Source organism: Caretta caretta, chromosome 7, assembly GCF_965140235.1.
Source record: "Caretta caretta isolate rCarCar2 chromosome 7, rCarCar1.hap1, whole genome shotgun sequence".
NCBI classification, from domain to species: domain Eukaryota; kingdom Metazoa; phylum Chordata; order Testudines; family Cheloniidae; genus Caretta; species Caretta caretta.
The window spans coordinates 107,245,591-107,273,236 of NC_134212.1; the positions used below are offsets into that span (position 1 = coordinate 107,245,591).

General features: G+C 43.5%; 1 protein-coding gene across 1 annotated transcript in view; it reads right to left on the reverse strand.

Moving 5' to 3' along the window:
• Positions 1-563: 563 nt before the first annotated feature.
• Positions 564-27,646, reverse strand: part of BTBD16 (BTB domain containing 16) — a 46,143-nt gene continuing 19,060 nt past the window's right edge. Inside the window, exons 12-18 of the mRNA XM_048858890.2 lie at positions 14,002-14,093; positions 13,049-13,131; positions 11,814-11,891; positions 4,614-4,712; positions 2,336-2,524; positions 869-914; positions 564-649 (exon numbers count right to left, since the gene is read on the reverse strand). Of these exons, the coding sequence (XP_048714847.2) occupies positions 564-649; positions 869-914; positions 2,336-2,524; positions 4,614-4,712; positions 11,814-11,891; positions 13,049-13,131; positions 14,002-14,093 (673 nt within the window). The remainder of the gene's footprint in view (positions 650-868; positions 915-2,335; positions 2,525-4,613; positions 4,713-11,813; positions 11,892-13,048; positions 13,132-14,001; positions 14,094-27,646) is intronic.

Here is a 27,646-nt window from a genome sequence, read left to right on the forward strand (position 1 = left end):
ATTTCCAGCTCACAAAAGCTAATGAAAACTCTGCACTAGAATGCAAGCACCAACACTGTTGCACCCAGGGATCTGACTAAGGATTAGGGGTGATGTAGAGCACAGAAGTGGTATGTGGAAATTGTAGAGATTAATTGGTACTAGTGACCTACGTTAGTCTCATTCATGGTTTGCAGAAGCAACAGCTTTTTCATATAGTTGCAGCCAACTTGGAAAGTATTATTCAGTAATGGGAAGCTCAAAATACACCATGGGAAACCCAGGTCTGAACACCCCCAAACTTTCAGTTTGAAATCTAGAGCCAGATTTTGTAATTTGAGTCCATGTCGAATCAAATAGAAATTGCCAATTTGCAGTTATAATTTATGGGTAACAGAAACAGGCAGTTGATTGAATTTAATCCTGAAATGAGCATGACACAAGGAAAGGTTGCAGTTTATTTTCATACTATGACAAATGTGGTTAGTTGGCTAAGCACACTGTACCCTTAAAATACACGATTCGCCTCTGCTGATAATATCAAGTGATGAAATCAGTTTTCAGCCGAGAGAAAACTCTAGTGCTTATTTCTTTTCGCAAGTCAAGATGATGGAAAAAGAAGAGCATATGTCACATAAATTGGAATTGATGGTATCCGTGCTTTCAAGACCTACACCCAAAACCAAACCAAAATTAACATTGGAGTATTTATCTAACACCATAATTAGTTAACTACAAATGACTCATGTTTAGTGCTTGGTTCAGCAGAAAAATTGCAAAACTGTTTTTTTGAATTTTTACTGAAGAGGCAGTTTCCCTTTAAAAGAGTAAGGGGTAAATCTGGTCACTGTACTTGCCTGGGAGGGGGCAAAGGATATATTATCTGTACCTGGAATCTGGGTTTTGAAGGAAGAGTGAACAGGCACTTTTGTTTTCTGAATAAGACGCGAAAAGTCATGACATAGAAGCCTGATGATGAACCTTAAATGTTTTTTTAAATGACTTTTTGCTAAAGGGAGCTCTAGAATCTAACCATGGAACAACCTATTCCCATGTTTTCACAGGAACATGGTATTTTGTTAGTGGAGTATAATCTGTACTAATACCACTATACATGTATTTGTCCACTTTGTCTAGTGGTTAGTTCACAGGACTAGGAGTCTGAACATGAGGGTTTCATTCGCCTCTGTCGCTAACCCCATCTGTGACCTCAAGCAAATCACTTAAACTGGCCATGCCTCAATCTGTAAAATGAGGTAGTAACCTACTTCACAGGGGGGCTGTGGATTAATTAATGTTTATAAGGCATGGTGAGATCCTCAGATCAGAGGCATTATATAAACACAAAGAATTAGCATAAATTCTGATTTCAGTTACATCCACAACCTGGTTGCTCATGTGTAACACAACATCATTTGGCCAATTTCTTTTTCTGAATGGCTTTGGTTTAACCTGCATTTGAAGTAAGATTAAGGAAAGAAATACACTCACCATTTTAAACATTTGATTTGCATAGACTGTTACTACTACCTGAGTGATTTACTTTGCTGGGTTAACCAGTTAAGAATTTCCATTAGGCCTTATCTCTGCCTGATGCTTTTCACTTCTGAGAGGGGCTGAGCTCCCTCCATTTCCACTAATTTCAGAGGGAGTTGAGGGCAGTCAACACTTCCCAGAATCAAACCCTAGATAAAACCATTTTTTATGGAGATAATTCGAGTTAATGACTGGATTGCTAGAAATATTGGCATTGACGACCAAAACATTTAAACTTTAAGAAGATTAAGCTGATACCATATAAACCAACTGTAGTTTTGCAAATACTATGCAACCATTAGGAAGCCCCAAATTAGTTAACTGTGATACCTAGATTGCCAAGGATAAATGGAAAAGGATGAAGAAATAAATATGCCAAAAGGGAACGCAAGTCAGCAGTCTATATGAGGCAGCTGTTTAAACAAACTGCTAGACGCTGGTGGTGATGTCTAAGAGGTACTTGCAGACAGAACCTTGCGTGTTCCTATCAATGGCAAAGTGTTTCACTTTGGGCACAAATGCCATTATGTTTGTCATCGGTATTTAATAATGTAAAATCAGAATGGGAAGTTTTCCATTGACTGCAATGGACTTTGGATCAGGTCCAGTGTTTCTAAAGCATTTGTCAGCATTTCATAGGTTGAAATTCACACACATTTCTACTGGATTTTTCAGTCTTGTGTATCATTCTGAAAGAGTATCCTGTCAGTGTCTGAGCTTTTTGATTGTGAGGAATGCTTGTTTTACATGGATGCTATATCAACTTTTGGACATAGCAAGGCTACGCATGGCAGAGTTTATATTTTTTACAAATACTTACTTGGCTTTTGCAGGATGGTTTGGTAATGCCAAACTTTTGGGTAAGTTGATCAGTACTGAATTCCCTCCATTTCCCCTCCATCAGGCACTGTGCTTTTATTTCATATTTAACTTCTCGCTCCTGTCTAAGGCTGACAGGGCTATGTTCAGCAGTAAAAAAAGATAAAGCTTGGTCTGTGTGTTTGACTCTCTGAAAAGACATTGCATCCAAATCAGTTACAAATCTGTAATATGCAATATCGTAGTAATGACATTTCTTTATTAGAGAACCAACTCAAATATTCATCCATTTCACTTGGTATTTGAGATTTAAATCTTCAGGATCACAGCAAGTACCCATCTAAGCAGGAACTGACCAGGCCATTCCTTGGATGGGAGACCTCCAAGAAAATCTGTTTCTGGAGGCTGAATGGAATTATATTGGTGAGTCAATTGATGACATTCTTATTCCTGATTCTGTATTGAACAAATGGCCCTCAAGAGATGCTACTTTCTTGATGAGATGTAAAACTAAGCTCTGATTATTAATGTTTCTATGGCACTTTCAGTAGGAGTGGAGAATATCTCATGAGCCAAATTTTTGGTAATTACCCTTGCCTGCCTAAAACTGCTTTAGTAATTTCAAATGGACAAGGCATTCTTCAGTTCTTGATCTGAGGGGCTGTACTCTGTCAGATTCTTATGCACTATTAAACAACTGACATGTTTCAGTGATGAGTGAAATGATTTCTCTGTATAGAGGACCTGGTACTGCAGTCTTTCCTGTCTAAACTTCTTTTGAGATCACTAGGAATTTGTCTTGAGTAAGGACTGCTGATTTGGACCTATACTTTCTAAAGCACTTTGTAACCATTCTGGATGAAAGGCACTATGGTCCAAACTAAAAGCTGTGTAAATAAATGAGACTTCACTGATGTCAGTGGTGTTTTAGTCAGTGGTGTTTTATTCCAGCTTTGAGTTTGGTCCTATGAAAAGTCATTACATTTCCATGAAAAAAAAGAAAATAAATGATAGACTCAATTCTGTACTATAATTTGGCCCCCTTTGTGTTGGTTTAGTGGCAAAAAGGGATTGGAAAATTGCTGGATCTTTCCAGCTCAAGGAAGTCCCCACCTAGTATAGCGCAAGTGTAGCTGTTTCCTATGTCACCTGTTCTGTCAGCTCCCAGTGTCTGGCTAGGTCAGGAATGGGAGGGGGCATGACCAGAGTATTACTACATTCACTTCTCAGTGTACCTTTTTCATTTCTAATCATGGGCCTGACCCTGCAAGCACAGAACTCCTGTTTACTTTGGTGGGAATTTTGTAGGATCATGCCCTGTATCACCTGGAAGCAATGGGAGTTCCTCATGCAGAAGACTTGCAGGATTAAGTCCTCTGTACTGCAGCCACAGTATTTATAAACATCAAACTTAGCAATATGTTCTAGGACTTATTTGAACAGGAAATTGTTACTGACCACGTTAATTTTGCTAAACAAATGAAACCACCACATTGCTGATTCAAGTCTATAATAAGCCACCAAACACAAAGGGAACCAAGCACTTTAAAACGGTTAGGAGAGAAGTTCTCACTTTGGCATTTAACTGACATCTAATTAAAACCAGACTCTTACAGGAGGAAGGAAGAATTAAAATGGTAACACATACACTATGAAACACTTTTCAGTCAGCATCTCATTATGCAATTTACTATCAGTATTAGCGTTTTCCAAAAGTCTATGCTGAGCATTACCTGCCCTTTAGGAGAAAAAGGCTTAGAATCTATACCAAGTACCAGATTATGTCCATTCTACTATGCCCCGTTGAAGATACCACTCAAAGAACATGTGAGATGACATGTTTTATTAGGCAGGAGACACAGCTGATATTTCATGCAGATTGTCAGCTACTTATGTTCTCAAAACTGGGCTAGGAAAATCACGTGAGAATAAGCTGTTTATGGATTTCCCAGTATTTCCTGATTATTGACTGACACCTTAAAATACAGAGTGAATACAGAGTGGTATTTTAGTATTCCCACTTCTGATTCTAGTTAAAATCATCATGTGCAGAGACACGTGAATAATCATTTTGGAGTCAGAAGAAAGAAAACGCATAATGATGTTTGTATAATCCCACACTCTACATTTGTTTGCCTTTATTCTCAACCTCAAATTTTTACCTTATAGCAAGGTCAGAATTTACATAATGCAACAGAATAAACAGATAATAAACAAACATAATAATCAGATAAATAATAAACAGAATTCACATAAGGCAAGTGGTGCTTTTATCTTACTTGAATGTAAAAGCTGTATGCTGAAACTTCATGTCTGATTGCTTTTATCTCAAAGAAGAATCCATACATGGAAATTATTTCTTCATGATATCGTGGCTCCTAAAGGACAATTAATTAAGAAAAACTCTCTCCAAAGTAAACTCAAAAATATGTGGGCAGAAATCACAGATAATTATTATTAGGAAAAATAGGGAGACATTTAACCTCATTTTGCTTGTCATGTAAAAGAAAAAATGCAGTCGCTGTGAAATTATATTTAAACTAGTGGAAAGCTATAAGCGGAGTGCAATGAAAATCAAATACAGACATTAAAAATTATAATGCTCTAGATCCACAAGAGTTGTAAGGGGGCGTTTAAGGCGGGGGGACTTTTAGGTTCAGGGGGATGTCTCTTGAAAGCCTGGGGTCTGTGTCTTATTATTCTTTGCCTCTATGTGCTCATCAAAACCAAAGTGTCTCCAATATGTATGGCAACTGGGATGGAGGAGCATTAGGAGCTTAGCCTGGAAGGATAGAGCAGGAAGGAAGGCCTTCTGTTGTGTCTGATTACAACATATAATGAATTTTCTATTCATCCAGGGTGGAATTCACCACAGTGCAGAAGGCCAACACAAGGCCAATGCCTTACTTAAGCCTTACCTAGGCCCTCAGAATTGTAAGGGAGACATTTAACCGCACAAAGCACATGCCACACTGGCAGCGCCTGTGCAAGCTTCTTCCCGCATGTGTCTCAGTCTGAGAGTGGTGTTCAGGTCCATTCAGTCACTGACTACTTCAGAGACAATTATGACAGTGAATTTTGTCTTGTAGACACTAGCCTATTTGGAATTGGACTGCAACTGCTATACATTAGATAGATAACTGTCAATTTACATAGGGTTTGATACAATGCCTATTGAAGTCAGCTCATTCCCAGCTTACCCTCTGCCGTTTTCAGGGTCCATGAATACAATGAAAAATAGGATTTTGAATTAATACACATCATCTAGCATTTCTACTGTGACAAAGTTCCTCCTCTGCCTTGGTGGGTCTTGAGCTTATTGGCAGATTTGCTTGCCTCAAAGATTCCCAGCAGCCCTCAGTTTGGCCACTTTTGCTAGTGGCTCAAACCTGCCATCCACTCAGCTAACCTCATCGCTGGCCAGCATGGGGGAAACAGAGAACAATCCCCGCAGTCTCTGTGTCCCACCTAGTGGGTCGGGAAAAGGCCATATCCCTTTCCAATTTAGGCCTTCCCTTCTGGTGTTTCTCACAGACCAGGTCAACTCCTCCTGTGTCCGATCAGGAGTTGGGGAGATAGGGGGAACCCAGGCCCACCCTCTACACCGGATCTTCCTCCTGAAGCCTGACCACACTTGAACTCTTCAGTCCTTCCGCAGCACGCCTTCTCACTCCCTGATCCTTGTGTGCCCCCCTACTAACTGATGGGAGGTCCTTTTTAAACCAGGTGTCCTGATTTACTTGCCTGCCTGGTGCTATCAGTATGGGGTTACTGCAGAGGGCAGTCCATAGGTCTGTGAAGGCTCTCTCTGCTGCGTCAGACCATCTCACCAGATCAGGTCCACGGGCCTTCACTAGGTCTGACAGAGGGCTTGCCCTTGTGGCAAAATGGGGGATAAATCGTGGGTAATACCCCACCACACCTAGGAATGCCCGGACTTGTTTCTTGCAACTTGGATGAGGCCAGTTTTGGATGGCCTCTAACTTATTCAGTTGAGGTTTTACCAGACCTTTTCTCACAATGTAGCCAAGATATTTGGCCTCTATAAACCCTATGGCGCACTTGGCAGGGTTTGCTGTAAGGCCAGCTCACCTGAAAGTATCGAGGACTGCCTCCACCTTCTCTAGGTGGGTTTCCCAGTCTGGAATATGAATGACCACATTGTCTAGGTAGGCAGCAGCATAATGATTATGGGGGTGTAACAGCTTGTCCATGAAGCACTGGAAGGTAGCTGGGGCCCCATGTAGTCCAAAAGGGAGGACAGTATATTGGAAAAGACCCTTTGGTGTAGAGAACGCAGTCTTTTCCTTTGCATCTTCGGCAAGGGGAATCTGCCAGTACCCCTTTGTCAAGTCTAGGGTAGTCAAGTACCGGGCATTGCCCCAACGGTCCACTAGTTCATCTATTCAAAGTATGGGGTACGCATCAAACTGGGATACCTTATTCAGTTGCCGGAAGTCATTGCAAAACCTTGTGGTGCCATTAGGTTTGGGCACTAACATGATTGGGCTGGACCACTGACTGTGGGATTCTTCAATGATCCCCGACTCCAGCATTTTTTTAAACTTCTGCTTTTATTTCCTCCCTTTTGGCTGCTGGCACCTAGTAGGGCCTCATTGTTACTCTGGCCCCAAGGTTCATGATGATGTGGTGATATGTCTCAGTTGTTCGACCTGGTTTTGTCGAGAACACATCTTGGTTCCGGAAGATCATCTCAGACACCTCATTCTTCTGGTCTGGCGTTAAATTGGGAGACACCCTCACCTGTTCGGAGGATTTGTTTTCTTGGGATAGGTCTTTTCAGACAGCTGTGCATGCCAGGGTTTCAGAACGTTGACATGATATATTTGCTCTTCTTTCCAACATCCTGGTTGTCGCACCTTGTAATTTACCTCCCCTACGGGTTCAGGTATTTCGTAGGGTCCTTGCCACTGGGCCAAAAGTTTACTCTCTGTTGTGGGTACCAACACCATTACTCGTTCTCCGGGCTGGAACTGCTGAACTTTGGCTTGGTGATTGTACTGAGCTCATTGGGCCTCTTGTGCCTTCTCTAGGTGTTCCCGCACAATGGGAGTGACCCGTGCGATCCGGTCCCACATTTGTAACACATGCTCAATTACATTCTTCCCCTCATTGGCCTCCTCCTCCCAAATTTCCTTGGCTATGTCCAAGTTGCCTCAGGGGTGGCGCCCATATAATAAGCTCAAAGGGAGAAAACCCAGTTGAGGCCTGAGGTACCTCCCGGAACCCGAATACTTGAAATACAAAAAAATGCCAATTTTTATGGCAAACATAACGTATGGTAGTAGGGTGTCCCAATCCTTCCCGTCTCGACTTACCGCCTTCCTTATCATAGCCTTCAGGGTTCAGCTGAACCTTTCTACCAGCCCATCGGTCAGTGGATGATAGCCCGAAGTCCTCAGGGTATGTATGTGGAGTAGATCACATAGGTCCCTCATTAGTTTTGACATAAATGGGGTTCCTTGGTCCGTCAGTATCTCCTTTGGTAGCCTCACTCGGGCAAAGATCCCCACTAGCTCTTTGGCTATTGTTTTAGAGGCTGTGTTCCGCAAGGGACAGCTTCTGGATACCATGTAGCATAATCCAGAATGACAAGTATATATTGGTGGCCCTGGGTAGTCTTCTCTAGGGGGCCCACTAGGTCCATGGCTATTCGCTCAGACATCATGGCTATGATGGGTAGGGGTACCAAAGGTGCTCTCAAGTGGGAATGGGGACTGTGCAGCTGACACTCTGGGCAGGAGGCACAGTATCTCCGCACTTCTTTGTGCACCCCGGGCCAGAAGAACCTTCGTAAGATCTTTGCCAGGATCTTCTCTACCCCTAAATGCCCCCCCAAAACATGGCTATGTGAAAGGCTTAATATAGCCTTCTGGTGTTTGTGAGGCACTAGGAGCTGCTCTACCTTCTGTCCTTGTACTGGTGCAACCCGGTACAGGAGATCCTTTTTTATAATGAAGTAGGGGCTAGGTCCCTGGGTTTTCCCTTCCATGGGAACCCCATCTATCTCTGTTAACTTCTTCCTAATGTTGTTGTACCTTGGATCTTCAGCTTGGTCCCGTCCGAAATGTTCCCTCCTGGGGCTGGTCTACCCGAGTTCTAGGGGACGGGTCTCTACTGCTTCTGCTGGTTTGGAGGCATTAGGGTTGGGGTCTGGCTCAGGTGTTTCTCCCTCCCGGGTGGCCTCCTTTTCAGCTGCCTGGGTCCACCTACCCACAAGAGCGACCCTCTGGCTTTGGGTCAGTATTCGGGTTCCCAAAGCCTTAGCTGCCCTTCTTTCCTTTTTCTTCTTTCTGCCCCACTTGGGAGTGGAGAAAATGTCTGGGGAAATTTCGGAGAAAACTGGGAGTTGATAGTCTACCGTGGATGCCTCACTAGCTTCAGGGTCCTCCCCTTTCTCCAATCCCCCTACTCAGAGTAAGTCATCAAATCCTGGAAAGTCCCTCCCTATGAGCACCGGGTAAGGGAGTTGAGACACTACACCTGTTGCTACCTCTGTAGCGTTCCCTTGGATTTCAATTTTTACCGGGATGGTGGGGTAGTAACTAATCATCCCATGGACACATGTCACCCTTGGGCATTTTGCCTGTAGTAACTGACAACATTTCACGAGCTTTTCTGAGATGAGTGTGATGGCGTTCCCCGAATCAATCCGTGCTGTGGTCTCTACTCCATTTAACCTCAGTGGCCTGGTATATTTGTGTGGGGTTAATGCAACCCCCACAATGTGAATTAGGGAGCATGGGTTTTCCTGGTTGCCTAGGTTATGTTGCATAGACTCCTCAGCATTGGGGCACTGTGCAACTATGTGTCCCCCCTCCCCACAAGCGTAACATCTGTATGGGGCCCTAGGCATTCCCTCGTCTCTCGGTTTGGGCAGTCTAACATCACGATCCTCTTCACTCTCAGTGCTTTGACTTTTGGTGGCCTCTGGTGGGCCTTCAGTCCCCCTCTTTTTCCACCTGGGCCTTCCTGAGGGCTCAGTTGACTGAGATCTGGGGGTCGGTGCCACTAGTTAATTCGGGGCACCTCTTCTTTAACTGTTTGGATCAGTTCCCTCGCTGTCCTTTGCCTCTCTACCAGTGAAACAACCTCATCGTAGGTGGAGGGGTTGCTCTGGCTTACCCAGGTGCGAAGGTCTGGCGGTAGTCCTCGCATGTACTGGTCAATGACCAGAATCTCTAGTATCTCTTCTGGACTCTGAGACTCGGTTCGTAACCACTTTCGTGCAAGATGGATGAGGTCATATAATTGGGACCACGGGATTCTGTTTTCCTGATACCTCCACTTCTGATATCACTGGGCCCACACTACGGTCGTTACCCCAGAACTGGCCAGGATCTCTGCTTTCAGATGGGGGTAGTCTGCCCCAGTCTCTTCAGACATATCATAATAGGCCTTCTGGGCCTCCCCACACAAGAATGGGGCGAGGATGCCAGACCACTGTTCTTGGGGCCAAGCCTCCCATATGGCTGGCCTCTCAAAGGCCAGGAGGTATGCCTCTATGTCATCCTCCTGCATCATTTTCTCCAGCCAATTGCTGGCCCATATGACCCGTGTCCCATCCTGGCTGCGGTTCAGCTCTGGAAGAGCCTTCACCTGGTTTACCAGTTCCCGTGACATAGCACGGTCTTGAGTGGCCTGGTCCATTAACAAGCAATTGGTCTCCTGCTGCAGCCTCACTGCCTCCTCACTGCTTAGAATAGAATCATAGAATCATAGAATTTCAGGGTTGGAAGGGACCTCAGGAGGTCATCTAGTCCAACCCCCTGCTCAAAGCAGGACCAATCCCCAATTAAATCATCCCAGCCTGACCTTAAAAACTTGTAAGGAGGGAGATTCCACCACCTCCCTAGATAACGCATTCCAGTGTTTCACCACCCTCCTAGTGAAAAATTTTTTCCTAATATCCAACCTAAATCTCCCTCACTGCAACTTGAGACCATTACTCCTTGTTCTGTCATCTGCTACCACTGAGAACAGTCTAGAGCCATCCTCTTTGGAACCCCCTTTCAGGTAGTTGAAAGCAGCTATCAAATCCCCCCTCATTCTTCTCTTCTGAAGACTATCCCCATGTGTTCCAGTCCCCTAATCATTTGTTTCCCTCTGCTGGACTCTTTCCAATTTTTGCACATCCTTCTTGTAGTGTGGGGCCCAAAACTGGACACACTACTCCAGATGAGGCCGCACCAGTGTCGAATAGAGGGGAACGATCACATCCCTCCATCTGCTGGCAATGCCCCTACTTATACATCCCAAAATGCCATTGGCCTTCTTGGCAACATGGGCACACTATTGACTCATATCAGTGTCATCCATTGTGGTGGGGGAGAAAAAAATAAACCCTCTCCCTCTTTTTTTTTTTTTTAAAAAACCCTCCTTTTTCCACAACGCGGTGCACCTGATCCCACTTTTCACACCAGTGTGACAAAGTTCCTCCTCTGCCTTGGTGGGTCCTGTGCTTATTGGTGGATGTGCTTGCCTCAGAGATTTCCAGCAGCTCTCAGTTTGGCCACTTTTGCTAGTGGCTCAAACCTGCCGTCCACTCAGCTAACCTCATCACTGGCCAGCATGGGGGAAACCGAGAACAATCCCCGCAGTCTCTGTGTCCCATTTAGTGGGTCAGGAACAGGCCAGATCCCTTTCCAATTAAGACCTTCCCTTCTGGTGTTTCTCACAGACCAGGTCAACTCCTCTTGTGTCCGATCAGGAGTTGGAGAATGCGGGGAACCTGGGCCCACCCTCTACACCGGGTTCCAGCCCAGGGCCCTGTGGATAGCAGCTGTCTACAATGTTCCCTGTATCAGCTGCATGACAGCTACAACTCCCTGGGCTACTTCCCCATGGCCTTCACCCAGCACTTTCTTTATCCCCCTGCAGGATCTTCCTCCTGAAGCCTGATCACGCTTGAACTCTTCAGTCCTCCCGCAGCACACCTTCTCACTCCCTGCTCCTTGCATACCCCCCTACTAACTGATGGGAGGTCCTTTTTAAACCAGGTGTCCTGATTAGTCTGCCTGCCATAATTGATTCTAGAAAGTTCATAATTGGCTCCAGGTGCCTTGATTAGCTTGCCTGTCTTAATTGGTTCTAGCAGGTTCCTAATTGCTCTAGGGCAACCCCTGCTCTGGTCACTCAGGGAACAGAAAACTATTCATCCAGTGGCCAGTATATTTGCCTTCTACCAGACTCCTGTACCCCACTGGTCTGGGTCTGTCACACTACTTTGTCTCATTTATTTAAAATATTTTTCGTTGTCCTAACAAAGAAACTAACTAGACTAACAAATGTAGGTCATCTTCCTTGATTTGTTTTCCCATTTAAAATAGATTACAGATCTGAAAACAGCTGCCATTTTTACAATAAAAAGTACGTGAGTAAAAATACTGGTATCCACTGAGAAACACACCAAAGCCTAGAGACTCCCACCGGACAATTTTGATTTCTTTGTTACATACCTGTTTAAGCAGCAGACCAAATCTCACAGCTTGCATAGAAAAATCTCTCTGCAATGTCATGTCACCACCATTCTCCAGCTGAAGGGAAAGGAAAATATGTCCCATTTGATGAAGTCCATTGATTCAATATATTATATAAAAGAAGCACAAAGCTAGGCACAAAGAACTTATGACTGTTTCTGCTGCTTTCTCAGTGAGGCAATCTTCATAGGAATGAGTATCCTACATTTAAATTGACAATGTATGGTAGATTGTACAGTTTTTCTTCCTAGCAGTTTGGAACAACTGAGCAATTAGTGACATGGGACCCAATTCTCCACTGTTTTGCATCTTGTGTAGTCATTTACACCTGTGCCAAGTGATTGAAAAGTGAGTGTAAAGGGGTACCAAAGCAGAATAGTAGCATTTTGCACCTACTACACAGGTATAAAAATCTACACAAGGTGCAAGACAATGGAGAATCAGGACCATAATATAAAAAAGATCTTTTTAGTGAAGTGGAGTATATTTATGTTGTGGAAAGTTATGATAAAATGTTCTGATTCAAGTTTCTTTGTCATTGTTATTTCAGTATTTTCTTTTAGAGGTAGCATTAACTCCCCTACACATTTTTCCCTCCTCAGAAAGTATGCGTTTGAGATATGCAGCTGCTGACCTGGGCAGCCAATTGCAACAAAACTCCTAAGGGAGCGGGAATCAGTGCAAACTAGCAGGACATCCTCAGTCACGGTCCAAGTTCTATGCAGCTGTGCTCTGTCTTCCTCTTCCCATTTTGCAAGGCCATTGACTTCAATGGGAGATGTACCTGCTTACGCCATGTGTGAATTTGTCCCCATCTGCTTATGTGGAAAAAACCCCCACAAATAGCAAAACAATAGAAGTGTCTAAGAAGTTGTTAATGGAAACAGACTCTCTCAGAAAGCGTAGCTGGGTGTTTGTGTATGACAGCATAAAAAACCATCATATTATCCACTATCATGCCTTAAGCTCAGAAGAAAAGATTGCCAAAGCAAAGCAATTTTACATAGGAAAAATTAGACTACAGCCTTTTTTAAGCCAGGGATCATCTGTTATTCCATTTGTACATTACCTGGCTGACACAATGAGGCCTATATCCTAACTGGGGCCTTGAGGCACTCCCTCAGAACAAAATATAAGAAAACGTCTGAGCTCCAATGAATATATACATATAAACACTTTCAGTTTTTGAACAATGTAGAAGCATACCAACTCACTGCATGGTAATGGTGGGACAGAATCTGTGTCAGCCATGGCAGCGGGAGGAAGTTAATCTGCCGCAAATCCTCCAGATGCTTACCTTTGGGATTTGGGGGGAAAGTTTGACAAATAAAATTGTATTATTAAAAGGAATTAAAGCAGACATATTACAGAGAACAGTTATGGCAATGTGGGAGGATCCGAATATAGAAGTCCACTAAAAATTCATCACCCAGCCTCACTTTTCAGACTCCCCACGTAATTCACGGAAGGGTTGTTGTGCAAATCATCCATAAAAGGAGCTAGGGAGGGGCATTCTGGGGATGGTCTCAGTGGTCAGGGTCATGATACACATGTTCGTGTGCAGACTGACACTTGCATATTAATAGCTCCTGCTTGCATCCAATTGTGCATTTTTTTCATATCCCTACCCTGTGGTAGGATTAATCCACATGGGGTGTATAAGGCTATGAAATTGGCACATGTTAACATGGTCAGCTCCAGGGATTTGGTACATCTTTAGATAAAATCCAATAAAATGGTATGGAAACAAAAACAATAAAATATATACCACACAGGTAAGTATTTACATTGATTTGGAAGGTTGCTGGGTTCTCAAGATCACCTTATTCACTTGTCCTTCACGCATTGGGTGTACATTTCAAGGGTCAATATTTTTCATATATTTCAGAGAAATCCAATTTTAAACACTGAAATATTGATTTCGGCTCACTTGTAGGAGAGTAGGAGTTTTCACTTTTAACTGTCACTATGCATTCTGCATGTGTGCAAAAGAAGTGTGCCTATGTAAGATAGGTAGACAGTTGCATAATTCCTTGATATGGGCATGCGCACTTGTGTACATAAATTGGGCTTTTGCACACAGTGAATTACTGTGAGTGTAATTTCAGATGACAGTTTGAAAGTGTGGGCCAATGCTTTGTAGGTCACAAACACACTATAAACTTACTTGAAGTTATTCCATGTAAACGAAGGGATTGAAAAACAGTTATATATCTCTGTCCTGCTTCCCTTTCCAGAAAGGAACACCTCTTGGGTAAACTAAAAACAAAACAAAGTAGCAGAAAACTTAACTTAACCCAAAATGATTTCATATCCACATTCTAAATTTCACTATTTAGGTTTTGTTTTGTGTATGTACCTCTTAACATACTAGCTTTCAGCTGGACTGTATTTGACCCATTCATAAGGCAGCTTTTATAGCATAGGAATTAAAAAGTACTGATTTAATTTCCTATCCTCTCACGGTGTTTTTTAAAGTAAAATTGACTTCTTGGAAGTTGTGCTTGGGTACTGATGGTCAGATTTGGATACACATGGTCACCAAATTTCACACATTTAAAGTAAAAAAACAAACAACCCACTTAGTGAGTCTGCTTTTAAAAATGTGCTTCAAATGACTATTACTTCTCAAAAGGAGATGAAAACATTATCATGCAAGTTTCTCAGAACTCATTTGGAAACAGGCTGTCGCTTACTAAAGGCAGATCAAGGCACGGACCAGCCCAAGACGCTCAGATTATTTTTCCATGAGTCAAGAGTTGCTCAAAACAAAAATTTCCCTGCCCATACCAAGCCCATGTTGTTGCACTAAGCTCTTACCAGCAACACTGTTGCCAACCTCCTTGCTATAGAAAAAATGACAAATGGTTTGGACAGTTTTTAAAATTTGATTCAGTCTCTCTCTCTCTTTTATTTGTGCCTCATTTCTGAAGCCAGGTGCTCTTAATATCATGAGTTCAGCTGTACAGAGATTGGAAGGTGAGGAAAATGATAACTAATATATGTAAAACATCTCTAAAAATGACCTAAAATAGCTTGACCTAGCATGTGACCATCACAGATGTGATGAACTGGGAAAGTGGTTGCATTGCTTTCTAGGACTATGTGTGACTTTAGTTTCCCTGTTCAGTTATGTATTGTTGCCTGCCCAAACACAGAAAGTTTAATCAAAGGAGGCCGTACATGGGCTGTTGATGGACCAAGTGGGAAAGGTAAAACAAGGACACAGATAAGTCAGCATCATGTACACAGCTTCAAAGAAGATAACAATGGCTGGGCCATCAGCTGTGGGGGAGAAGTTATCTAGCTGGCTCTGTCCAGGCTAGGATGTTTTACTCTTCCCAAGGCTTAGCCTGGAATCAAAGGAGACACAAAAGATCCAAAAACCCTGACTGGCAGAAAGGGAGTGGAGAAATGGTCAGAGATGCTGACCAGGACGTGTTAGTGAAAAAGCTGACATGCTGGGAGGACTCACTGAGGGTATGTCTAAACTGCACTTGAAGCCCAGGCTCTGACTCAGGTTTGAGCCCAACACCCACTTCTGTCCACACACAAATCAGTCTGACAGGTCAGCAAGTATTCATGACCTGGGTTCTAGGACCCTGCTGGGGTGAGGGTCGCAGCCCAACTCCTGTTGTCACTGAAGTGCAAACCCTGTCATTTTGCAATGTGGACGCAGCTCAAGCCGCAGTCCCAATTAAAAAGTCTGCACAGTGCAGCATAAACTTGTTAGCATGCCTGTGAAACCTGGGTCCAGCAATTGTAAACCCAAGTTTACAACACAGTGTGGGCACTCACTTGCAGGCTTGGATACACTGAGTCCATATGCCTGGGTCCCCAGACCTAGGTTTACAATGCAATGTAGACATACCCTGGAGAGACAGAAGGAGAAGGCTCAGAGATGGGGAAAAAGACAGACGGGCCTGAGCTATAAATGGAGGTTAAATTTAAATAAGGGAATACCATGATAGGTCTTTGTTGTTTTAAATCTACTTCTCCAAGCTCTGTGTACCTTTTAGTCCATAAAAATCACACTTTGTTTGATGAAGCTGTTTCTGACTCACCGCAAACACATACTGTCACAAGCTCCCAGAGAGAAACTATGGTAGGGTCCAGCCCCAGTTGGACCTGCTGAATTAGTCACAGTTAGTATTGGGGGCAAGAAGAGATATAACCTGGAGACACAGACAGAGAGTGGTTGAATTATAGGATCTTGCCCCAAAGAGAAGTGGAGTCATGGGCCTGCCACTTGAAAGGGGCGCACTCGGGGGATGAGAAGAGGGTCTCAGTGGAGCAGCCTACCCAGAGACTGTGACACTATCATTTTTCTTGTTCATCAGCAGTAACATTTGGGGAAACAGCCCAATCTCCATGATGGCTCTTTTTTTTTTTTTAATTGCCTGTAAGATTGCTCTAGGGTACATTCATTACAATATTGAAAGTCACAGTTTTCTAAGTGACTTTAAAACTCTGTTTGCAAATGAAACTTCTTGGGGCCAATGGTGGCCCCCGCTGCAGTCCCTATCAATCACTTTAAGGGCACAGAAGGACCATTAATCAGTCTCAAGGGGCTGAAGGAGGATTCCCTCAGCACAGGAGCAGCACAGACCCAACGTAAATGGCCCTGCACTGTCCTTTTCACAACCCCCAGTGTCCTGCTGAAAGCCACAGGGGATATATATATATAATGTCTAACAACTTGTGTTATGTAATGATTAATAGGAACTAGGTACTTCAAGATTTCCTTGCCAAGCTGGAAGAATACAGTCCTATGCAGACTGTATCCTAAACAAAGTTGCCAAGTGTTCACTAATCTACCCACATCACTTAGATTATATTTGATAAGACAAAATGCCTTTCCCCCTGTATTTCCTTTTAGGAGTTCTTGCAGTTGCAAGCAGTGTCCTTCAGACCTGCAGTTGCATGCTTTGCAGTACTGAAGGTTACACTGCTGAAGCAAATCAACATCCGGTAAGAGAAAAAGGCTCTTGCTTTGTTTCTTATGTAATTCACATTTCCTATAGCTTGCTCTCCATCGACATATTTGACAGCAGCCTAACCTTCAGCACTGCAAAGAATGCAACTGCAGGTCTGAAGGACACTGCTTGCAACTGCAAGAACTCATAAAAGGAAGCTTTAAAAGGAAATATCGGTGGTCTGATTCTCAGAGTTGCTTGGCCCCCATAGCTCCCACTTACTTCCAACTGTTGGGTACAATTTTTTTAAAAAATATAATTACAGACAGACTGGAAACGAGTTGTAATTCCTACCATTCATGTTTGTAATCAGTAGAAGTACCTGACCACTACTGAAAAGGTCAGTGCTGACTGGGCTTCCTCTGTTACTGTATCTCAGCTCAGAAATTGACAAAGGAACTTAAAAGGGGTTTTCCCCACTTCTATTTGTTTGGAAGGAGAAACAAGTTGTCTGAGCTACAGTACTGCATATGAGTAGAGTCTACCTAAGTAATAAAGAGGTTAACACACAGCAAATTCATGTAACCATTAGAAGAAATTGTCTTTGTAGCAATTGCTCCCTTTTAGTGTATGAAAGAATAGGTGCTTCATAAAACGTTCTTTTTAACGTACAGTAGGCTCCAGCCTTGCCTGTTTTCTCTGTACAGTCTTTATTTAATAAGGCTAATGGGCTGGGCCCTGAAAGGCATAGCCTCCTTGTAAATTCTCTGCACATTTCAGGATATGAATTAATCAAAATAATAAATGGGCTAAGTCTTGAACTCAGTCAAAATGCCCATTGAAATCTATTAATATAACAGATGGGGAAACAGAGGCACAAAGATTAATGTGTATGTCCAAAAGCATGCAATGAGTCAGTGTGAAAGCCCAGACTAGCACCAAGTTGAAGAATTCCTCTTTCTGCTATAACTCCTTAAACTGTGTGGCACCATAAGGGGGCTAGAAAAGCCTTGGATTAAATTTGGGAAGAATAACTGCAGGTTGTTTTACTAGGCCCCCTCCACACACCCCAGGGCCAGGAGGAGGCGCGACCAGGGGTGCTGGAATAATTTTTAAATTGGGGGTGCTGAGAGCCATTAAACAAACTGTAAATCCTGTATATGATGGAAACCACTTCAAGCCAGGGGGTGCTGCAGCCTCCCCCCCGCCCTGCATCCCTAGTTCCAGCACATGCAAGCGCAGCAATAGCAAATGCTGCAACACAGATTCTGGCCAACACTGCTGCTCTCTGGCAGTATGATTTGGGCTGCCTAAACTACTGTGGAGATGAAAGGGGTCAAGCTTAGGGAAAATGAACAAAAGAATCTGACCATTAGAGCAAACTCCAGTCCAGCACTTGGAATGGAACCCAAGATTCCTGAGTCTCACCATTGCTTTGCTATCAGCAAACATCTATGAAACTCACTGGCAAAGTGTCCTATTCTGCTCTAGTTGTAGTTCGTATGCAAGATGACAACCTACTACTGGTATCAGTTACTCCATTAGCTCAAGTAGCAAAGGTCAGTGTGGTGGATCTGAAGGTTCCAACCATGCTGATGAACCATGTGGGGGTCAATATGATGCCATCCCACATGATGGAATTTCTGGGGGGTTTTCAGGTTGCTTAAAAAAATTAAAAAATTACACACAAAAACCTATGTTAAAAGATAGTTAGCGTTGCAAAGTAAAGCACTCAAAAGTTAGGAAATGCCAGGATTACGGTTGCCTGTGCAACCTTAATCTGGCCTCTTGTGAATATGCATTTTGATAGTCATTAATTACATGATCATATGCTTTTCTCTTCTACAGGACTCCTGACTCATTCAGTGCATAGAATGAACCTGCTCTAGGGATGAATAATGGTTATGTAATAAAGGAGACTGTGGGACCCCTTCATCATTGGTTGCAGAAGTTGGAAATTGTGTTGTGATTCAGGCCGGGGACTGCAGAAAGAAAAGGGATGATCTCATGCTTAAAGAAGTTGAATGTTGTCCTGGAGAAATGGATGTATCCTACCTCTGTCACAGAATTCCTGTGTGATGCTGGGCAAGTTGGTTACACCAAACTTTCCACTTTTTTGAGTACCTGACTTGATATCCTAGGATTTGATTTGCAGAAGTCCTGACCACTCACAACTGCAACTGAAGTAAATGGAAGCGATATTTTGAACATATAAATGGTTATAAAATGCTGAGTAATCTGAAAAAACAGGTACTAGGTGTCTCACATTGGGCACCCTGGATTACTGAATACTTTTGATATTCATTTCACAGTGGCTCAGTTCCCCATCTGTAAAATGGGGATAATAGTAACCTCTCACCTCACAAGGGTATTGTGAAGATTAAATACTCTTTGTGAAGAACTCAGATACTATTGTGATGAGAGCCATAGAAAAGCCCATGAGGAATAAAACCCATGATGAAGTTAATAATTCTGTTTTCAGTGCACGATTTGGATAGTGTGCAGTAAATAAAGCTGGGGGCCACACAGCAAAGAATGCGGATAAAACAAAAAAATTGTAAACCTGATCACTAAGAGAGGACCGTCCATTCTGTGCATTGAATGAGGCATGGGCCTTGTGGAAAATGTGGTATGTGATCTTGCAATTAAAGACTATCATATTGCATAAGGGAGTGAAATTGAGATGGAAGACAACTTTAATTCTTTCATTTCCTAACTTGAGTGCTTGACTTTAAAACAACATTAAGTACTCCTGGGCTAAGTTCCCTGCAAGCTGCACAGGCGCACAGTAGCCTATTTAGCGCCACACAGGCGCTAAGGGAACCCGCCCGGGGACCTGCCATGGCCAGGGGAGGGACATCCCTCTCCCCCGGCCCCAACCTAGCCCAGCCCCCAACCTGCTGCGGCCGAGGCGGCCTGGACTCAGTCAAGGCCGGGGCGGCCCGGCCTTGCCCCAGGTATGGCTGGGGCAGGGTGGCCCAGCCTCAGGCATGTCTGGGGCAGTGCAGCCTGGCCTGGACCCCACTGTGGCCAGGGCACCCCTCCCCCAGCCCGAACCCAGCTCTGGCCCACACCTGGTGGGACTGGGAGAGGGGCGCCTTTCCTGCAGCCCCAGCCTTGGAGTTGCCCCTACAAGTGCTGCTGTGGGGAGAGAGAGCTGGGGGGAGTCCTCTCTCCCCACCGTAGCCCCAGAGTACCCTCCTGCACCCCAAACCTCTCATCCCCAGCCCCACCCCAGAACCTACTCCCCCAGCCAGAGCCTTCACACCCCTGTACCCCAACCCTCTGCCCCAACTCTGAGCTCCCTCCCACATGCTGAGTCCCTCGGCCCCACCTCCACCACATGAATTTTGCTATGTGCACCAATATGAAGGTAATGTGTCACACATCATCTCCATATTGGCACACATAACAAAATTCATTCTGCACATGGGTGGGAAAAATGAGAGGGAACACTGCTCCTGGGGAATTCTGCACCAAAATATTAAAAATTCTGCGCACAATATTTTAAAATTCTGCATATTTTGTCATAACAACACAATATAAGCACTCCAGTTTCAATTATTTTGGTAATTTATTTTAAAATACCTGTCAACAAGTATGTCAACAATACAGACAACAGCAAAAAAGATTCCCCTAGGAGCAGAGAGTTAAAGAAACCCCTATGACAACCTAGTTCCAGTTGGGGGAAGGGTGCTGGAGGGGGCTGTGTGGGTTCCCCAGAGCCCAGACACCTGCACTCCCATCCCCCCAGAGCCGAGCCACAGGGCACCCCCGGCCCAGACACCAGCACTCCTCTCCCACTACAGCCCAGTTGCGGGGTACCTTCTGACCCACCCACCAGCACCCCACTCCCCCCAGCCTCCAGCACCCCCAGAGCCTTTACTCCCCCCAACTTCTTTACTGTCCCACCATGGAACATGGCTTGGTGCGGCCCTGCCCTTCCTCACCCTTTGCCAGAGCTGGGTCTCCCAGACTCTCTCTTGTCCCTGGGAGACTGAGGATCAAGCAGACCATCCAGCCTCCAGCCCTGCCAGGCTGGGTGCTCCAGTCCCTGTGAGCTGGCCTCTGCTGAGTCCAGCAGTCCCTAGTGGAATCCAGCAGTTCTGTGGGGGAAGCAGGGAATTCTGCGAAATTCTGAATTGCGCAGTGGTACAGAATTCCCTGAGGAGTAATAAGGTTACAATAGGGGTTTTTTGTGTGTAATATAATATCTAAAGTGTCCAATGCTGCATTTATAGCAAACCTGCTTATAATCAACAATTGGCTTTACCCAAGGAAACCAAATGTGAAAATTCTGTATTTTTCCCAGTATTTAACAGTGGACAAAAAGTCAGAGTAGAGCAGCAAATGTATATGCTTTTATACATATTACTAATGCTCTGAAAAGGAAGTGGAAGGTAGTTCGCCTTTGTTCAGGAGTGAGGCAGAGAAGTCAAATTTCATTTCCTGAAAAATCACTTGCACAAGCTATATATAGTTTTACTCCTAAAGCATGGTTGAATAATTTATCATTTTATAGTACATTCTAGAGCTGGGTGAAATATCTGATGCAAAATGTAAAAGATGCAAAATGGGCTTGCTCCTGATTTAATGAAACTCCCTTACCCAGGTAGAGCAGATCCTCAGAATAGCTGAGCTCTGCTAAGCACAGCATTTGAGGGTGGGGAAAGGTCATTTAAAGTTACCCCTGCAATCTCCCATTTGTGGTGATGCAGCCTCAGGACTGGTTCTCACTTATGCTGGCTGTTAATAACACCTAAGCGTCTTGTGCTGCGGGGATAACCCCTGACATGTCCTCCATATTGAGGGGGGGTGGAGGGCCAACTATGCTGCACCCTGGGAAATTCCTGGCTGTCATATTTGGGCACAAAAATTATTGAAATTAGGCACAAAATATTTTGCATTATCTGATTATCAGCAAAATATACACAGTGAATTTGAAATGTGAGGTTTGAACTGGAATTATGCACATGGCTGAAGTCACAAGGTATTCCTTCTATTTTCTGATTGGCTGAGTCATTCCATGTGCTGAGAAGCCCATTTTGATTTTTCTCAGCAGGAGGGGCTGCAATGCATGTGTTTTTGACATGCTAGTGAGAAAAAATGAGCATGTCTTCCATAGGCCTGAACAGTGAAGGCCACAAGGTCTTGTGGGGCATGTCGATATCCCAAAACTTCTTCAGTTGGCTGCAGTAGTAGGGAGAAGCTCTGTGCTGTTTCCTGCTGTAACCCTCGGAGGCAGACCACTTATTTCCTCTCCACCAAAGCCATTATGGAGTGAGGGGCAGCAGACCTAAGACACAGAAGAGACCCTGCTATCTGCTAAAATCACCAGAGATGGAAGAAGGTAAGACGGCAACACAAAGTAAGAAAACAGGAGCTGAGTTGTGAAGGGATTGGGGAAGGGTGCTAAAATGCTGGCATAAAATCATAGAAGATTAGGGTTAGAAGAGACCTCAGGAGGTCATCTAGTCCAACCCCCTGCTCAAAGCAGGACCAACCCCAACTAAATCATCCCAGCCAGGGCTTTGTCAAGCTGGGCCTTAAAAACCTCTAAGGATGGAAATTCCACCATCTCCCTAGGTAACCCATTCCAGTGCTTCACCACCCTCCTAGTGAAATAGTTTTTCCTAATATCCAACCTAGACCTCCTCCACTGCAACTTGAGACCATTGCTCCTTGTTCTGTCATCTGCCACCACTGAGAACAGCCTAGCTCCATCCTCTTTGGAACCCCCCCTTCACGTAATTGAAGGCTGCTATCAAATCCCCCGTCACTCTTCTGCAGACTAATTAACCCCAATTCCCTCAGCCTCTCCTCATAAATCACATGCCCCAACCCCTTAATCATTTTTGTTCCCTCCACTGGACTCTCTCCAATTTGTCCACATCCTTTCTGTAGTGGGGGGACCCAAAACTGGACGCAGTACTCCAGATGTGGCCTCACCAGTGCTGAATAGAGGGGAATAACCACTTCCCTCAATCTGCTGGCAATGTTTCTACTAATACAGCCCAATATGCCGCTAGTCTTCTTGGCAACAAGGGCACACTGTTGACTCATATCCAGTTTCTCGTCCACTGTAATCCCCAAATCCTTTTCTGCAGAACTGCCGCTTAGCCAGTCGGTCCCCAGCCTGTAGCAGTGCATGGGATTCTTCTGTCCTAAGTGCAGGACTCTGCACTTGTCCTTGCTGAACCTCATCAGATTTCTTTTGGCCCAATCCGCCAATTTGTCTAGGTCACTCTGGACCTTATCCCTACCCTCCAACATATCTACCTCTCCCCCAGCTTAGAGTCTGTGACATTATGAGTGTAATATAATATCTCATTGAAAGGTGTCAGGGCCAGAAGGAGTTAATTAACTCACGGACTGACCTGACCCATGGCGGAATTTTAAAGACTGGTTAGGAAGATATGTAAATGAATAGAGCTTTGAAATGCAAGCCTGTATTGTTAGAGATAGAAGGGTAGATGTTTGCTCAGGTCTTGTGATGTAAGCAAACAAGTCTTGTCTCTTGCTATAGCTTTGATTCAAAGATCAAAAAAGGAGAATTAACATTTAAGAAGACACTTGAGTGAAATAGCATTATTGTCAATATATCTCTTTGAAGGTTGTGGTAACCTGTAGCTGAACTGTTTAATGGATAAATTACCCTGTACTAATTGCCTTGATGTTTAGGAGAAGGAAAGTTAAGCCTATTGTTTTCTCAGGCTAAAAGGCTGCTGGAAATGTATGAAAACCTTGCGACACGATCCTTCTTCATCTCAGATCTGCTTTGGGTTTCAAGAGGGGGAAACCTTAAGCCATAAGGATTGAGATCCCCAGTCACTGACTGGAGTCACCCTGAATATGGGCACTAGACTGTAACCTGTGGACTATTTCTAAAAGGACTTTTGGCAACTACAAGCTCATCTCTGCTATGTATCTGAACCTCAAGAATTGAATTCAAGTCTGTATGTATATTGATCTTTTAACCAAAACGCTCCCTCTTTTCTTTTAAAATAAATTTTGGCTTAGTTAATAAGAATTGACTATAAGCGTTTATTTTGGGTAAGATCTAAGTTATCATTTGACCTGGGTCTGGAGCTTGGTCCTTTGGGATCAGGAGAACCTTTTCTTTTATATGATGAAATAAGAATTTCAGCATTTATCATCATATGTTTGACATGTGTGTCTGGATGGAGGCCTGAGGCTGGGTACTTTAAGGGAACTGCATTATTTGGACTTCTGAGTAACCTGTGAGGTACTACAGAAGCTGTTTTGTGCTGGCTTGGTAAATCTAAGTATCAGAATATTCACCAGCGTTTGGGATTTGTTTGCCCCGTTCTGTTTGCAGTTCACCCTGATTGAGTGACCTCAGCTGGCTCCCATGGGCAGCACCATCGCAGAGTCATCCGCAAACTTGCTGAGGGTGCAGTCGATCCCATCATCAAGATCATTAATGAAGAAGTGGAACAAAACCGGCCCCAGGACCGACCTCTGGGGCACGCCGCTTGATCCTGGGTGTTCTCCAGTTTCATACTGGAGCACTGAGCAATCATACCGCTCTCTTACATACAGTACAACTCCTCCACCTTTTCTCCCCAGCCTGTCCTTCCTGAACAGTTTATACCGATCCATGAAAGTGCTCCAGTCATGTGAGTTACCCTACCAAGTCTCTGACATGTTCAGTGGTGACCACTGTGCATATGTGTACGTGACCACTGAAACAGCTTTGGGGAGGAAACTTGGGGAGAAAAAAAGTAACACTATACAGGTGTAAAATCTTTTTTCTTTCTTGCCAACAATGTATAAAAGATTTTTTTTCAAATATTTTACCAACTCTGTTCTAGGTTTCAAAAGAATGACATGTTGGGTATACTGGGCTTTTCACATCGTCATATTACAAAGGGAAAAATAAAAACGACCCCAAAGCCTCAAAAGAAAACTAAACCAAATAGTGAAAATTTTCACTAAAAAAATGCTTGACTTCAGCAGTCTTATTCAATCTTAACTTCCTTTCACAGAGATTAAGCTTGTTCTTTACAGGTGCTCTGATACTATGGTGATGGACATCCCAGAAATATTTTAGACGGATGGATGGGAATTTTGTCATTCCCTTCAGTGGGGTCAAGATTGTACCCTTAAGGTTTGATTCTCCACTACATCGTACCATAAATAAACAGTTGTGCACGTGCCTTGTTGCTGTAAAGTGGACATTAAAACTTTCCCCTACTGCCATGAAGTAGTTCTACACCTCTAAGGAGAGTCTCCGTTTGTTCAAAGTCCCGCTTGCTGAGAGCCAAAGTACAAATTCCAAAAAGGACACGGCCTACCTAAAACTGGGTGTTAGTAGATATAGTTCTTATACTAATTGCACATACCCTATTGCTGACCCTAAGCATTCAAAAATCATGAGTCAGGCCCCCAAACTCATGAGATTGTCTTAAAAATCATGAGAGTTCACAAAAATAATTTGGTTTCAGAGGAACAGCCGTGTTAGTCTGTATTTGCAAAAAGAAAAGGAGGACTTGTGGCACCGTAGAGACGAACCAATTTATTTGAGCATGAGCTTTTGTGAGCTACAGCTCACTTCATAATTTGGGCGTTCTTTGTATTTACCTTCTGTTTTCTGATCCTTAGGGTACACTTGGTTCAGGTTTTCAGGCTTTTCTCTGTAATCATGAAGTCTAAAAAAGTAACTTTCTTTTTTTTTTTTTTTAAGAATGAGGTTCTCACATCACTTGCCCTCAAGAGCTAGAGCTTTAACAACATATCAAATATTGTGAGATATACAATAAAGTTGTGAGACCTAGCAACAGATATATATTGCTAAATCCTGCCCTATGTTGTGTCTTGTCTATGTGTGCAATAGCATAGCAAAGATAAATTCTCTACCCTTCTTTTGAACAGAAAGCCTGCAATTACCAGCGTGGCCTCAGAGGACTGAATCAGAAATTCCAACTGTAATTTAAAAAAATATACATCTTCAAACCCAGTTTATGGTGGGAAGCATTACTTAATCTTTTGAATTTATAGGATTACTGGGATAAAAACATTGTTCAAATTTCCCTTTCCTCAAGAGGAAGCATTGTTTTCATGACAATTTTAGTTTTTCCTTTTTTGTATGTAAAAACACCCCACACCACTGTTGCATATAATTTAATTCTGGGAAATTGACTCTCCTCTCTTTCCCTCCTAACCCCCTGCCAGGTGACTGCTACCATGAAAAAGACTTTTTGGGCTCAGATGTGTCATGCATCCTGCAGTAATTAATAAAATCACTGGCTTTTCCTAAGCATCTGGCAAGGAGTCATTGCATAGGTTAAGAGCTGTCTACACTCAGTCTAGTTCAAAATTAATAAATCTGAAGGATTTAAAAAGCTATTCATCATTTTCTAATTTGTTTTTATTGGCTAAAATGCTAGAGTGAGTTCTATCCAAACAAATTAGGCAGCAGCATCTGTTTCATAACAGAATAAAATGTCAACATCTCATTTTAGAAAATGACTTTCAAGTGGCGTAGACAACACATTCAGGACTGGATGCTGATCTCACTTTCACTGGCATAAATAAAAGGTATGATCCGTTGGTTCTATTTATTGAGTTATGAGAGTAAATGAGATTGGCACGAGGCTCTTAGTTTTCTCCACTGTGTTGTTTCCCCTACTGTACCTGTTGTTTGCTCACCTTACCCATAGACTGGGCTAGATCCTTAGCTGGCGTAGTAGCACATAAGTCGATGGAGGCACACTCATTTACACTAGATGAAGTACTAGCTCTTCGAGCCAAATATTCTTTAATATACGGAGGCAGGAATTTTCAATATAATGTTTTTAAACTTTGTTTTTATAATTGTCAAGGCTCTTCTTCAGCTGCCCAGTGAGCAGTGCTGCCTCGCCTGTTTTCACAGTCTCAGTCACACAAACACACCCCCTGTTTCTTTTCCATTACATGCACCTTTAATCCTCTGTTTCCCAATAGGACAGGACATAGCATAGGTATACAGTAGGAGGAGCCTTCCGTACATCTTCTCGCCTCCACCCAAGCTAACCCTCTGAGCTTCTCCTTACCTCCTATTCCTCCCAATTACATAGGGCTAATCTTCACTAGGGGCTAAATCGGTGCTGAGGCAGCGGCATCGATTCAGCGGGTCTGGGGAAGACGTGAGCACTCTCCCGTCAATTTAATTAATCCACCTCAAGCTATGTCAATGGGAGAGCGTCTCCCATCCACATAGTGTGGTGTAGTCACCGCTTTAAATCACTTTTAGACTTACGTAACGTAACAAGCGTAACTTACATCGACTTACAGCATTAGTGTAGACAAAGCCATATGCTCCCTTTAACTGCTGGGCTAATGAGACAATTAGCTCAGTAACCACCAAGTGTAATCCCCACTAGAAACAATTGATTGGCTTCAATTAAGTCTGCAGCCTTCTCTGTGCTGCAGCAACTTGAGTGCCCAGGGTGCTACAGCTGGCATAGTACTGTCACAATAATACATGTCAAACACAGGCCTGACTTTAAAACCAGCATTCCATTTTGCACTTGTATCTAATTAAGGGTAGAAATTCACAGATGAAATGAATTGCAGGAGTAACTGATCGTTGTTGGATAAGTACCTCCTGATCTGAATACATATCAGGAGACATCTGAGAGACATAATTTTTCTCATGATTCTGCAGTTATTTGTAGGTGCAAAATGAGGGTGGGTGGGTCAGTGTTTTATACCAGGTCCCAGACTAACCTTGGCTGCCCTGAACAGAGGATGGGTACCAGTTGTGGAAACTATAACTCTGATCCTGCAAAGAGATGCACATCATGACCTCATGGAGTTCCACTGACTTCAGTGGAAGTTTATATTTACATAGGATGTGGTGAACTGGGACCTATATAAATATGTGCGTAACAA